Genomic DNA, 16,562 nt, shown 5'->3' with positions numbered 1-16,562 from the left:
CTTTCCTGTCACAAGTTATTGAAATCATAACGATGTGGGCATATAACAAGTATGATTTATTTAAAGAATACTTTTTGATATTTATCCTGCAACCGACCTTCCTATTATACTAGTACAGGTGTACAGATAATACGAAAAGATATACGTATACTAGACGTATATAGTCTCCTGGTATCCTTCTTCTGTTGTGAGCAAACGATTATGTTAAATTATTGTTTACGTCACAGTTCAATGTGTGGTCATTAATGCGATCCGCGTTTATGTCATGTCGATTTCTCAAAAACAAATTCACCGATTGGGATGGGAAAAAAATGTACAAATTTAATTTAATTGCAGCTATTCGGTTTTTAAAGGGATATTTATTGTTTGTCTCTTAAAGATAATTACATGCCAGCACTATCAGGTTGACAGGTTTACTTTCAGTGACTCCAGCTGTGTTTTCAACAAAACAACTGTAATATCCTTCATTTGCAGGAGTAGCATACTTTATCGTTAATGAAGGTGTCTCAATAGAACTTCCGGATATTCCAGGAAATTCCTTGTTTATTGACATTGTTGGTGTATGGTTATTGATTCTTTTCTTCCAGTAAATTTTCCTTGGTGTCGGAAATGCATGAACAATGCACTCAAGCGTGACTGAATCACCGAAGTTTGCATTCAAAATCGATGATGTGGTTGTGGCAATTGGTTTATCTACAAAACATTTGTCTAACTTTAAATGAGAGAGAGAGAGAGAGAGAGAGAGAGAGAGAGAGAGAGAGAGAGAGAGGGGAGAAAAGTATTGCAAAATAAACGAATGTGGAAATTTGCGCCATCAAAATAAAATATATACTACTTAAAAACGTATTTACTACACCGTTCAGTCGCAATCTTGGAGTTGAGGCTCATATGCTTAAGATCCACTTGAAGATATTTCAAACTATTGTCATCATTACTTTAAGGCCGAGCTATCTTTTGATGTGATAAAAATGAAAAAATAAATCTTCATTATAAAAAAAAAAGCTTCCTCGATTTGGGTAAGTTACATGACCATGCGACGTCGTTTAAATCCTTTTTTTGTAGGAAATTATGCTGAAAATAGATCTTACAATACAAATCAATTCACTAAAGCATTTGACATTTAATAATTGTAATACTGGAACGATCGATCAAACGCACAGTTAATGCATCTAAACCACACCTTGAATATGTATATGATCTTTTCATGTGCAAGAAGGACCATATTAATAGTATGCTTCTCTTACCGCCTATAACATGTAATGTTGTAGATCCACTAATAGATGTCCCAACCACATTAGTGGCGAAGCATCTGTATGTTCCGATGTGGGTTTTAGTAGTATAAATGATATTCAAAGACGGATAGGTAGGTGAGATACCCTGATATCCAATTGAGTCTCGGTTTATGATTGTTTTTGTACCATTTTGAACTCTTTCCCAATACACATTAACGATGTTGAGATTCGAAAAAACAATACACTTCAATGTTACATCTTCTCCATAAACAGATTGGTACGTTTTCTGTTCAACGTTGACGGATGGTAAATCTAAAATGAGATATGAATCTCAGTAACATTGATTTTTAATTGAACATGTAGAGTTATATATAATTATATAAACCAAATATAGACACGATGTTATGAACAAATTAATATTTTATCAAACGCAAGCATAAAACAAAGAACAAAAAATTATAGGTAAGAAGTAAATAATTTTCTTAACTTAATGCTATTTGTTGTTAAGTTAGGTTTTATGATTACGAAATAGAGTTAACTATGAAAATACATGTCAACCTATTGATGGAAGAAAACTTCTATTATTAGTAAGATGGAAAGTTGTTTATGGGATCATTTCTGTGACAATACCGGTTATAAAAGTTTACTTTTTATTGTGTTGTCTCTTTGATTTTATCTCTAGATAAAGTGTTTAACCTTGAAAGTTACAAATAACATTTTATTTTTAAAATGTAATACATACACAATCAAAGGCATTTACAAAAGTAAATGACTAAAACGGATAATCATTGAACAAACACCGCCATAGTTTGCCGTATGTTTCATGGGTAAAATTATAATATTTTCCAGGCAATTGATTCGGTGTACTATATAAGATGAGTGTCATTTGCGTAGTTAAGGTAAAATATGTCCAGCGGATAATAATATATCCCGAAAGGAATTGGTGTTGCAGGCCATTCATATTTATAAGGGGGTTGACATTTAAATTGATGGTAAACATGCATAGGTAAGACAGGAAGATGAAGAGACGTCAAAACAGGTTTATTGGCTTACAGAGTTTTGAATATGTTTTAACTACTAACCTCCTATTACGTGTACAACGATAGCTTTACTTGTTGCAGTTCCCATATCATGAGTAGCAAAACAAGTAAAATTTCCAGCTTCAGATGTTGTTACAGTCTGGATGGTTAGAGATGGATTATCAATGTTATTTCCAGATATCTTTTCAGTTTTAGAGTCAATCGTCGTTATAACCCCTTTGTTATTAAGCTGCCAAAATACTTTCCGTACAGGGGTTTCCTTATTGGATTGGATATCAACCCTCAGTGTGACAGAACGACCGTAGTTCACATCGTACTTGGTTTGGTCTACTTTGATAATTGGATCTAATAATACAAAAAATATACTCTTTCATTACCCCTATTTGCTTGCTTTTATCTTTTTAATTTGTTTAAAAAATAGCTTACACAATTTCTAAACACGGTTTACAAAGTTAACTGTAAAAGAGAATCAAAAACTCTCAAAGGGATATTTAAACTCATAAGTCGAAAATAAACGACAACTCCATGGCTAAAAAAGAAAGAGACAAACAAACGACAGTACCAGTATATAAAACCTACATAGAGGACTAAAGACTAAACAACACTAATTGCACCAAAAACTGTGCGTTATCTCGGGTACTCCCGTAGGGTAATGTAATATGCTTTTGATATCCCTAGGTTTGCATTTGTGCATATGACTTGTACCCTCTCAAAGCATCTAGTTTTCTTTTACAACTGTAAATTCAGACATTTTGAAGGTGTTTTTATTTACTGCGAACAATGCTGGGGGATGTGTTTCGTTAACATGCCCCGGTGAATTATATCAGTTCCTGGCATTAGCAATAATTGTTCCCGCAATTATGTCCGTGTTTTAAACAAATACAATAACAAATGCACACAAAGATTAACAGAAATAAAGCGGGTTAACAAATACTCGTTAACCGCACTATTACCTGTGATTGATTAATGACATTATTTATGGTAATTCGTAGATACTAATTTCCCCATTAGGTCTAGAGCCAACCATACAACGGGAAACAAATTGAACTAGATTTGTAATTGCTAGCTATAACGGACTGCACCCTCGTTCCCCCATTGCCAGGGTAACGGCCGCCATTTTGTAAATTCCAATGTCAAAGAGGGCTTCTACACATGCCAATTAACATTATTGTAAAGTTTCATTGAGTCTTGATCGTTTTGAAATTTTTGAAGTTTTTGCTGTTTCCATGGCAACGGCAGCCGTTTTGGAAATTCCAAAGTCAAATGGGACATCTGCATATGCTAGTCAATATTTTTGTGAAGTTTAATTAACTTTGGAGCATATTGTAATAAGTAAAAAAGAAACGTACAATAACAATATGTCACCCCAACTCCGTTGAGGGTGCCATAATAACAGTTTGCATTTTATAAAGTCTGCCTGTGAAAACAAATTAAAATTATTGACATAAATGTTGTTAAGACTGATTGTTTTCCTTATTGAAAGCTCATAGTATTCTGATTTTTTTAATGGCTTGGTGTCATTTTACATTATTGTAGATTATACATGTTATATGACAACCGTTAGCGGTAGTCTTGGTTGTTATGTTTTCTCTAATATATGTATATAATTATTTAATCTCTTTTTTCCATGCACCATTTTTACATTCAAACTGTACAGTTTTGTCTTTTAATTGTAGCTATAACTGATTGATCAACATGCAAGATATTAAATATAATAAAGTGATTCAAACGGACTCCCATTTCAATAAGTGTTTTGGTAGCGGTTCTAGACTCTTGTTTGAAAGTAGGATACATTGTCAATGTTTCAGTTTTCATGAAATCGTTGTGGTTATCACTAGCCTATGACCAGTAAAAATTGTTGATATGAAATATGATCGATATAGGCATATTTATAAAAATTAACTTTTTACAACATTTTTTTCATACTCAGTACTTTGTGCCCAAGGAAACAGATTACCGTCAGTAGTGGTAAATAGGGGCGGCTTGAGATATCACAAAATATGTTTTTCCAACCACATGTTTGCATCAGAAGTAAGGAACCTCTAGCCTTTGTTAGTCTTATGTATTTTTGTTTTTGTTTTATTTTGATGTATTTGTATGTTTCGGAGTTTAATGTCGCTTCTGTATCGCTGTGAAGCAATACTCTTTGTGCGGGAAGACCCATAAGTGGCCTTGAGAGGTTTTTCGCTCTTTGATCGGGTTGTTGTCTCTTTGCAACATTCCACGTTTCTATTCCATATTCGACCTATACTGTATGTTGCATTTTCGGCCATCAATGCTCTTCAACGTCTTACCCAACCTGCTCAATATGTTGTTTTTGATTATTTTTTTTAAATCCGAGCGTCACTGCGAGTCTTTTGTTGATAAAACGTGCATTATATTCCTTGTATCCTTGAAAAGATAACATACAAAGTTTTTTCGTTCCTTTTTAGATGCATTCGCCAAATATTCTTTTTCTTTTACATGTATTTACATATTCTAATCATGCATGCACTCTTTTCAAACGCTCAGTTCATAATATTGCTACTCGTGTTCTCAAAGAAACATCAACTGCATTTAACTAACGTATGTAAGCTCAATTTTTACAGTTTACATTATTCTTTAAAAGAAATTGAACAGGGTATATATCGGTTTAACAGCTTACCACCAAGTATTGTAAGACTGATAGCTGGACTTTGAACAGTAGCAGAATTATCTCTACCATAGCAAATATACCGACCAGAGTCAGCAAAATTAGCGTCATTAATAATTAGTGAAGGATTGTCAAGTGTCATGCCTTCCTTTCCTTGTCCTCTTACTATTGAAACCATGATACCAGAGATGTTCTTCATCCAGAAAACGTGTACAGTAGGTAGTTTAGGATCTGGTGTTATTCTGCAATTAAGTGCTACACGACTTCCATATTGTTCTCTGTAATCAAATTTACTGATACCAACTGCAGGTTTTCCTAATGAAAAGAAAACTAAACGATATGTTAGAGCACCAGTCAAAGAACTATTAATACCAGCGTGACATCATCATCTGATGAGTTTAATTTTTCTAAACTGATTTTTAAAGTTTGTTATTATGTTGTTTTCTTAACTGTCTCATGTAAGGGGACGATTGGTATTCCACTAACATGTCTAAACCCGCCACATTCTGTAGGTATATGCTGTCCCAATTCAGAAGCCTGTAATTCAGTGCTTGTCGTTTGTTGCTCTGTTACATATTCATATTTTGTACAAAAATTTAGGCCGTAAGTGTTCTCGCTTAAATGTTTTACATTTGTCATTTCGGGGAATTTTATAGCTGACTCTGCGGTACGGACTTTGCTCATTGTTGACGGCCGTACGGTGACCTATAGTTCTTAATTTCTGTGTCATTTGATCTCTTGTGATGATTTGTCTCATTGGCAATCGTAGCGCATCTTATTTTTTTTATATTGAATATGTTAAAGTATTTACTCTTTTTTTGTGTTGCAGTTATATTGTTATTGAACTGTAGATCGATTTCGAAAATCATAAATAAAATAACACTAATAATACGAGAATAGATGGAAATGTTAATTTTGTACTGATTGTTTTTTACTTACCAAATACAGTTTTTACGTGTAAATCGCTCATAGCTGTAACATTAAAAGATATTATTGAATAAGATATGAAGAAGAAAATTAAGAAATAATTCATTGAAGCCATATATTTGTTGTTAATTTACATAGGGTCTGAGCCGTGTTATTCGAATTGTATCCTGAGCGTTAGTGACGTATAAAATAATGAAATATCAATGCCCAGGCCTTGTGTAAATTTTATTCTTTTTATTCTCATCCCCAACATTTGCAATTCTTAAGCTACCGCTTAATCAGCAGTTGACATTTCGTAACTAAGAAACCGCCATGTTAACTTTCTGAAAACAGTAAATGCGCAAGAGAATAGAAAATTAACAAAAAACTACATAAAAAAAACCATGTAATTTTATCCGAACTTTGATGGTTCACGAAACGGAAAAACTTCCCGCTTTATCTTTTTCATTCGAATGACGTCATGTTTTGAAATGACGTTAAGGCAACAAAAACATTAATGGAATTTCGCGGAATGTTGTTTTACCTTGATTTAACTAATTTTTCGGAGCTCTTATGCTAATGCATCAAAATAAAAGTAAAGGTTATGTAGTTATTATTCTTTAATTGCAATTTTTAACACAGTGAAATCGACATAGCGTTTGCACATAGGTTACAATAGGTGTGGATTTCCATGGGAGGAAAACTGTAACAGACATTATTTTGTATATCTCTTAGTGCGCTTAGTATAGATATATCAAGAATTGATCACGGTGTTGTTTACAAAGCGAAAGAAGCACGTCATTTGTTAAAAAAAATAAATTGGCATTATCAGTCAAAGTTTTGATGACACAATATGCATATTAAATATAACTATAGTACAATCATCTGATAATCCTTCATCTCAAAACATCAATTAGCAATTTCACACTGTGGAAGGTTGACTTAGGAGAAACATTATGTGCTTGTAGTTTGGTACTGATTGGTACTGGTGGGTCCTGGTTTTTAATTGGTTGGTTAGTTTGTTTAAATTTTACCAGGACATCATTAACATTAGTCTTGTGTATATTCAAACGATTTGTCATTGCAAATGGAAGTTATCTTCATTACATGATGATAACGATTCGATTAAAATAATATAAGTGATTACAATACAGGGGTATGTGATGTCATATGTTAGGGTTCAAATGAGTATGGTGAATGAGCATTTTTTATTTCTTGTCAATGTTACAGTGAATAGTAGAAATTCAACATATCAAAAATTATCATCAAAATAATATATAAGAGCTACTCAAATGTATAAAATCGTTCGTGTTACTCTTTTTGTGATTTTGGCTATTTTCCAGAAAACTCCAATAGGTCGACAGATGCTACAACAGCCAAAAACCAATTCAGCCATCCTAAATCTACCCATAAATTAATATGGCTTATCTAAGCAGTTTACTACTCTTGTTATTTTTCTCAATTTATGTATCGTTTTTGTTAACACGAACTAGAAACTGTATGTACAGAATAACTATAAACCAGAAGCTTCGGTAGCAAAAAAGATTAGCAACACATGATCCACAAATAATTGAATCTTTTTGAGAGAATAAGATGAAAAGAGACAAGTTTACAGGCGATACTTGTCCCAGGGTGTCAATATCTCGCATGGCCAAATGGGTCAGAGGTAGAGTGCAACAAATAGATGCAAGTTCATTCAAAGTTGACTCTAATTATGTAATCGTTGCCGTGAATGTTCGTGATGTACGAAATACTTACTGCAGTATCACAAATATATCTTAGATCACAGGTTTAAATTCTTTTGCAAAAACAAAAGCTTTTCTTATTAGGTTATGCATGTATCCGTGTAATTGCAAACTCTTTTTTTATAATAAAATGAACTATCAAAAGCTGTGCGCCACATGACTTTCGATCGTCTGATGTATACAAATGACAATGACTTGTCTAAGCAAAATCTGCACTATTCTATTTGTATTGTTCGCAAACTAATAAATTGAGTTTACAAGTTATGAAATATGTCAAATGAGACATATTGCTTTTGGAGACCATTGTTTATGAGCAAGTTGCATTTGGGCTCACTTCTTCTATTTTAATTTATCTTGAGTTCGGTATTTCTGTTATACTTTTTTGAACTAGCTTGCAGTTACTGGGTTTTTTTCTGTGGTAGGTGTCAATATGTTAACTACGTTATTATTACAATTTAGTTCTTATGTTATGTAGTTACATTTCTGTTCAACCTTTAAGGGGGTTTTATGCGCTTATAAAACATGTAACAACCTATCAAAAGTGCTAAAGTACATTTGTGTAAATGAGCAAAATGTTCAATGTTTTTTAAAATGTTGCTACACTTTATGCACGTAAATATCTTCTCAAATGAGTTATACTTAGAATGATGTGTTGATAAAAGTTACGTTTTAATAGCATTTAGCAGCTTTATTCATCTTATTAATTAAACTATTTTATTTGAATGTGGTTTTATCTGGTATTGAATTAAACATGTTGCCCTTGTAAGTTGTATAAAGTATCCATTTTGGGGAGAATATAAACGCTGACATCTGATAACATTTATATCTAAGCTAATTCCAAAACAAAACGTGTTCCCTGGTTTGCATGCAGACATTATCTACGGTAGCCCTTTTCCGTTTATCATTTCCGATTCCAGATGCTTCCAATAACAAATATTATTCACCAATCTCTGTAAATATTGGAAAAAATTCGTATTACTGTGGATTCATTAATATTCGATGGATACCAATTTTCGTATTTTGTGGGAACAGGTGAAACCACGAACTTAAATCTTCAACAAATGACAAATTGTCCATAGACTTGTATGTTGACTTCAGCAAAACCCCGAAACTAAGTACCCACTAATATGCAAGTTTTCCCGAATCCATGAAAATTGGTACCCACAAAAATAAATGAATCTACATTATTTGATACAAACCACATCAACGTTAAGTTAAGGTTCAATTAATTTTTAGAGGTTACATAACGCGTGAGAATAGAAATCGCTTGATTTCAACTCGAGTTATTTAATTTCAATTTAATTATAAACGAACCTTCGGCGAGTTTATTATTACTATTTAAATTAAATAACGGGAGTTGATATCAAAAAATAAAATCACAAAAATACTGAACTCTGAGGAAAATTCAAAACGGAAAGTCTCTAATCAAATGGCAAAATCAAAGGCTCAAACACATCAAACGAATGGATAACAACTGTCATATTCCTGACTTGGTACAGGCATTTTCTAATGTAGAAAATGATGGATTGAACCTGGTTTTATAGCTAGCTAAACCACTCACTTGTATGACAGTCGCATCAAATTCCATTATATTGATAACACTGCGTGAACAAAACAAACAGACATAATAGGTAAAAAAGTCAAAAATACAGCAGTCAACATTGTGTTATAATCTTAATCACTAAAAGAACCCATACAAATATGTAACAAAAAAGCACAAAATGGCATATAGACCAAGCATATTAGCAAAAATTAAAGACAAGAAAACACAAATATACCAAGCGATATCCAATTTTCACAAGTTGTTAAACATATTTCTCTAATGGTCAACACTCTTAATGTGTTAAATAAAAAAATCCGCGAAATGTAGATCTAGTCGTTTGCACATTCCAGTATGAAGTCATATATCTTTTTCTAGTATCAAACTTTAACACAGGCATTTCAAGACTTTTTATACGCTTCAGAATGTAATAAAATTTGACAAAAAGTAGATTTTCAGGTGAAATGTGTCAGTATTTAGTATATTATTGAAGAATCACATAGTGTATGTTGCCATGAACGAAATGTACATCGTCTTAACCTTTGAAAGTCATCGATGACCTATCGAATAGCCAATAGAAATGCCGAAATATCGCCTTGTGATTCTCGATAAGCCAATCAAATTTAGGCAAATTTCCGTATCACTTTTTGGTATCACACTCCGTACAGTGTGGTACGAGAAATAGCTATGCAAGAAATAGATAACAGGCCACAACCATAAATGAATAACATTTATAAAATACACGTTTCGATATGAAGCAAAATAGTGTATTCAGTAATTAGTAGATTTGTCATTGTGCAATATATACCAGCAAAACAATGTGTTTTATCAAACATACACTCATCCACACATTAAACACACACAAAATTAAATTAAAAATGTGGGTTTCTAAAATATAAGAATGCATTTATTTTTTTAATACAAATAATTCAAATTTATTTTTTTCAAATCTTTTAATTTTGATCACACGCGAGTATTTTGTTTAAATGTTTTATATGGTGTTATAAAACTAATAATTGCAATTCTTCGTGTGATCGTCCATCTATTTTCCTGTTTTTCTATGTTGCTGTCATCATTAAACAATTCTATATCAGCGTTCTTTTTAAAACTTGACTGTGTGCATAAGGATAAATCTATCTTTTATAAGAAACCGACCAATTAACACATGGTCTATACAAAATGTTCGCATCCAAATTTCATTTACCTATTAAAAGGAAAGGTACAAGCTCCAGACCACGCCACAGCTTTGTCATTTTCTGAAATAAAATAAAAACATTGTGTGGTTAAAGAACAGTCTTGAAATTAAGGAGGTTCATTCATCAAATACATAAATTGCAACTACCAAAATCACTTGATGCACCATGTGTGTATTTAGGAATATTTGTGTTGTTACATGTACATATTTAACCGACATTTAAATGTGCAAATTCCGAAAAAAAAACTGCGGATGCAGAATAAATAAAGGCAACAGTAGTATAACGCTGTTAGAAATTCATAAATCGATTGAGAAAAAACAAATCCGGGCAACAAACAAAAACCGAGGGAAATAAAAGGTATTAAGAAAATTGACAAAGCATTATTTTCGTTTGCTTAACTTATTCGACACTATGGCTAATTAGCTGTCCGTTATTGGAGATATCAAAAGCTCAGTGTTTAGTGCTTTTGGTAATGCACAAATTTATTACAACCAATTTATAATTTTTGTTAATAAATTAATAAATTGTTACAGGTTTAGCTAGCTATGAAACAAGGTTTAAACCACAATTTTCTACATAAGAAAATGACTATACTAAGTCAAGAATATGACAGTTGTTATCCGTTCGTTTGATAAGTTTGAGCTTTTGATTTTGCCATTTGATTATGAACTTCCGTTTTTAATTTTCCTCGGAGTTCGGTATTTTTGTTATTTTACTTTTTACAAAAGAACTAAGGTCCACATCTATCTCAATTCAAAACGTGGTCCGTCCCAGGGTTTTAACTATTATAAAACAGGTGGAGTTAATTAGTGATATATCAGATAAATGTGAAGACACTGTATTTGATAATCATAGCGACCATGAGGAGTTGAATATTACCAATGAATCATACATAAATATAACATAACATAATATTAAATCACACACAATTCACAAATAAAGTGGTATTGATAAAAATATCACTTGATTTTTTTTTCAAATTTAGCTCCAGAACAAACACACGAAATCAACAGATCTTCAACAAAACTTGCATTCGTTTGATGTGTTTATAAGCCTTTGATATTGCCATTAGATAAGGGACTTTTCTTTTGAATTTTCCCTTGGAGTTTAGTATTTTTATGATTTTACTTTTTTCATGTATTGCGTGTATTCTTGATCTATGCGAAATGTTTTGTAGGCTATTTGTTATCTTTTTTTTGTATTTGTGTTCTTTGTTAATTTTTTTTCTTTCGTTGTCGCTATGTTTTTTTCTATCAATTTTAGTGCAATACTGGTCTTAAATAATTCTTTTTTTTTGCCCATCAAAGATGCCATATAACTTGATACGTCATACGAGCATTTAGTTTAAATAAAATGAAGTTGAACACCATTGTCATGATTGTAAGCCAAATTTTCAAAATAAAAAATAAATTTCGGGTTTCGAATCATTCAAAATATTTTTTTAAAAAGAGTATTTACAGAAATGAACATATATTTGGTATTTCTTGTCAACATAAGTTCTTACTACTGCATATGTTACGCTATTGGGAATGAAAAGTCAACAAGCAATTGCATCTTTCCAGAAGTTGTAAAAACTCATCAAAGACACTAGGCTTATACATTGTTACGACATACACATTGTCCATCTACTAGTACATAAGAATAACCAGTGGCTCTCGCATATGAACAAATTGATAGGCTTGATCAAACACAAAATTGAAGAACATTGGATCAAACAATTTCACATTGAAAAGCCAAAAATGGCTAATGGTCATTTATGCATATGGACAAAAACAAACTTTGTCGAGAAAAATTCAAAATTTTCAAACAGAAAATTTACAGAAAATAGCAATACCTGGCCAATGCTATTTCATGTCAACACAAAGTACTAACTACTGAGCTGTTGGCACCCTAGGTAAGGGCGACATCAACAAGTAGTTGCATCGACCAAGTGGTTGTAACAGGTAACAAAGATACATTTAGTAACCCTTTCTTACTTTCTCCATAAGAAAAAAACATCGTGTTTAAACATATTTTATTGTCAAAAACATTGACAATAGGATCAGACTCAAGTTTTACAACTTAGAACGTCTTCTTCATTACATACTAATAATGCATAAACGAACAAAATAAATACATAATAATAACATCATAAACAACATTAGTATGAAGACATTGTGTGAATTGGTGATTTAACATTTAGCTGTTCTTAATCATGTTAAAGTGCTGACAAAAAGTCACTGGGCATTAAGAAATGTTGATAAATCATTGGGACTCTATATCTTTTCAATCATCATGTACAAAGTTTACAAATGTTAAATGAACAAAAACAACGTTTCGCATGATAAACATGAATTGTAAGCTATTTTTAAAAGTATGAATAATTTGGATATCGTTCAAGATTGTGTCACTAGATTTACACCTCCTTTGCGATACGATCAACAGTATTCTTTATGTACATAACACAATAATATACATAGCCGATCAAAACCCGAACTGTAGAACAACATGCAGACAATTTTGGAAATGTTGCAAATTATATGAATGTTATGTCAAGTAGGTTTACTATTATCAATATGTTATTTTGTTCAATGATTATTTTTTATAATTGTTATTCATCTTGCAAAACATATATCACTTACCGTTAACGAAAAAAGTAACTTTGAACATTTTACTGATTTAAACAAAACCAATGTCAATTATGTCTGCAAAGCAGTGATTACTCGGTCGATGATACATTCAGGGTATAAAAAGAAAAATCACAAACAAATACTGAATTCCGAGGAAAATTCAAACCGGAAAGTCTTTCATCAAATGGCAAAATCAAAAGCTCAAACTAATCAAATGAATGGATACAACTGTCATACTCCTACTTTGGTACAGGCATTTTCTTATGTAGTAAATAGTAGATTAAAACTGGTTTTATAGCTAGCTAAACCACTCACTTGTATGACAGTTGCATCAAATTCCATTATATTGACAACGATGTGTGAACAAAACAAACAGACATAATAGGTAAAAATTTCAAAAATTGGGGTACAGCAGTCAAGAAAGTGTTATTATCTTAATCACTATTAAAAAAAACAAATATATAACAAAGAAGCACAAAAAGGCATATAGACAAAGCACATTAGCAAAAATGAAAGACATGAATATAAATATTAACAATAGTGCAATAATACAATGACGGGATGTTTAAGTACAGCTGGAATGGTATCAACCAACTGTCGATAGTTTGTCATCTAGTGTCAACTTTGCTGGAAAGTAATTACAAAATTAATGTATTCTTCCACTTCTATTTAGTACAAACCCTATATCAAATGTATTCACGTGACAAATTGAATTTTTATATATATACAGCTAACTTAATGTGTTGTATTTCTTCAATAAAACATACATGTATCACACTAAGAAAATAACAACAACAAAACACATTTACAAATTGATCTATAAACACAAAGATTTTGATTCAGTTGTTCAAATAATATATACAGATAAAAGTCAATGGACAAAGCGGTGTCTGACTATCAGGACAAATATATTTTGACTATTGTCGATGATATGAGTAAATGAGGTCAGACAAACATTAAATATCCGAAGAAGATTTTAAAGATAAACATCATACTGAGTCTTACAAAGAACATTAATTTGTTATAATGGTTGATGTATGATCGTTGGCTTTTCATCAGTAAACGTTCAAGCTGTTAGCATATAGTTTGCATAGTTAATAACACTATTAAAGGTATCTATTTTACCTCACCAGATACGCATTTCGACAATGTTTGTCTCGTCAGTGATGCACGAGTCCGAAATACATGAAAATTCCAAAATTATATAAAAATTAAATTAGAATTGAAATACCGATAAAAACAAAAACAGAAAAGACAAATAGTTATGCCAAAGTTTGACAAGGAATCAGAGCTTTGAATGATGAAGATATATTCCTTGAATTTAAACACTTTACCAAATTTTCTAACAGCAAATTTTATTACATAATATCCGCATTTGCATGCCATTAATAATTTACGGACTACATGGCTGGTGATACCCTCGGGAATTAACAATCCACCATCAGAGGAATTACTGACATTAAAGCTGATTAATTTCAAAAAGAGGTTGGACATATTAGTTAAGCTGTTTCTATTTAGCGAGAGATTATGCGAAGCAAACAAAGCAGAACATGTGTTGCTAGAAAACTGTTAAATGAAAAGTTAAGATGTTTTCATTAGCAAAATATGATACGTTTAGGAAGTAAGGAAAGAAAGAGAGGTCAAAGTTACTGTTCCGTTCTTTAACGTATTGTACCTATATGAAACTAAAGTTATTTTATAAGGAAAGAATAACAGCCTTCTGTACCTGATTGTTCTTACAAGAGAAACGAAATATATATAAGGGACATTCAAAAGTCGATACCAAATTGACTATGCAATCGCCTCAAGAAAAGAAAAAAAAAACAATCAATCAAAAATACTGAGATTACAATCAAGACAATAGTTCACCAAATGTCACCACTTTTGAAGTTCCTGCTTTGGAATGGCATATGAACAATTTGCAAACCATTACATTCATGTCCAAGCCTTGTCTATTAATTGGAAATACTAACTAGTTATAAGAAAACATCCTCTTAAGTTGACATGAGCAGTTCTAAAGACTCTTAATCGAGAAAAGAGTTAGTTTTATTCTTGAATTTGGTCTATCTGCGGCTGGTGGACTATTAGCCTATTGTCGATCCAGTAGTCGGTATTTGCTCGCGGATAGTATTTAAAATTGACTTTGAATAAATAAAGTTAATATTAGATTCATAAGTAATAATTTAAAGAGCCATATCTAATATGCGGCTTCAAAGCAAATTTTACTGTTTGGAAATACAATACAACGCATTTTGTTTTAATTTTGGATTTCGGTATTTTTGTCTATTGATAGAGCTACAAATAGTGCTAAGAGTTAATCGACTGCATAGTGCTGTCACTGTGAATGGCAATAAAATATTACACAGGTTATTGCAGCATGTCGGGTAAATAATCCTTATAACCAATACCGATTGCTACAAAAAATGTACACAAAGTCAGGTCACTGTCCCTAAATAATAATCATAATTCTGCATTATTTGGGGTGCATTAATGAATATTGAAAGTACTAATTAAAAAGCAATTAGGCAATGACAAAAGAAAAAAGAAAAAAGAAACAAATCAACTAACCTGTTTATAAAAAGCCGACAGATGCGTATGAAGGTTGGTTAAGAAACCTGTATTTATAGTCAATACAATTTTGTGTTACTTATTACCTACGAGATATAAAGACATACAAACAGGTTACCGGAGGGCTGCCAAAGCGTATTTTCAAAAAATTAGCTACCCCAAGAATTCATTTAACAGGTGAATACAATTTAAATAGAGCACTTGACTATAAAAACACATGACAAGTGATCGTTGGCTGAAAATCAGTAAATTGCTAGATTGATAGTGGGTTTGTTTACCAGTTGAAGTACTTTTCATCAATTTATGGCGTATTGTATTCCTTGAATGTAAATTATGTGAATTGTTGTTAATTGAAAAAGCATACCAGTTTTTTTTTCTCACAAAAAGAGGATCGATAACTGAGGGAGCTAAAGGGACAATATCCAATAGGATATCTCCTTTCAAAATTTAGCTATAAAAAGAACGTTTTGATGGTAGCTGAAATTAATTAACTTCTTTGCATTTTGTGTCCTTATTCATCCACAAATTCTACTGCATTCCTGTATCGACGTGGAGTTTCTTTTTTACTTTGAAATTAACCTTCGAACATTCAATATAATATGAGTGCTGTAAGAGACATACATATTTCTTATACCGTGTCTGAACAGTTTAGCTACCGTCGTCACCAAGATAGTGAACTTGTCACGGGAACAGTGTTGTGTACCACTTTCTTTCAAGAAGGCAGTTGTTTTGACCACTCTTGAAAAAAAGTCAAATCACAAAAATACTGAACTCCGAGGAAAATTCAAAACGGAAAGTCCCTAATCAAATGGCAACATCAAAAGTTCAAACACATCAAACGAACTGATAACAACTGTCATATTCCTAACCCGGTACAGGCATTTTCTTATGTAGCAAATGGTGGATTGAACCTGAAAAAGGTTGGTTTAGACAAAGAGGTGTTGAAAAATTATCGACAAGTCTCTAATCTCCCGTTTGTATCCAAAGTGGTGGAAAAGGTCGTCGAGACTCGACTTGAAAACCATCATACGTCAAACTCTCTTCACGACAATGTACAATCAGCCTACTGTGCGTGTCATTCGACTGAGACAGGA

At 32.1% G+C, this 16,562-nt stretch overlaps 1 protein-coding gene across 1 annotated transcript in view; it reads right to left on the bottom strand.

Moving 5' to 3' along the window:
* Window positions 1-15,490, bottom strand: part of LOC127718963 (immunoglobulin superfamily member 10-like) — a 42,226-nt gene extending 26,736 nt beyond the window's left edge. Inside the window, exons 1-7 of the mRNA XM_052225032.1 lie at window positions 15,469-15,490; window positions 10,300-10,351; window positions 5,844-5,876; window positions 4,917-5,219; window positions 2,315-2,617; window positions 1,245-1,544; window positions 388-693 (exon numbers count right to left, since the gene is read on the bottom strand). Coding sequence (XP_052080992.1) covers window positions 388-693; window positions 1,245-1,544; window positions 2,315-2,617; window positions 4,917-5,219; window positions 5,844-5,876; window positions 10,300-10,348 — 1,294 coding nt within the window. The 5' untranslated portion in view covers window positions 10,349-10,351; window positions 15,469-15,490. The remainder of the gene's footprint in view (window positions 1-387; window positions 694-1,244; window positions 1,545-2,314; window positions 2,618-4,916; window positions 5,220-5,843; window positions 5,877-10,299; window positions 10,352-15,468) is intronic.
* Between the last annotated feature and the right edge of the window lie 1,072 nt (window positions 15,491-16,562).

This window comes from Mytilus californianus, unplaced genomic scaffold (assembly GCF_021869535.1).
Source record: "Mytilus californianus isolate M0D057914Y unplaced genomic scaffold, xbMytCali1.0.p SCAF_10, whole genome shotgun sequence".
Taxonomy (NCBI): Eukaryota; Metazoa; Mollusca; class Bivalvia; order Mytilida; family Mytilidae; genus Mytilus; species Mytilus californianus.
The sequence above is the reverse complement of the archived record's forward strand: the minus strand, read 5'-3'. Positions and strand labels throughout refer to the sequence as shown.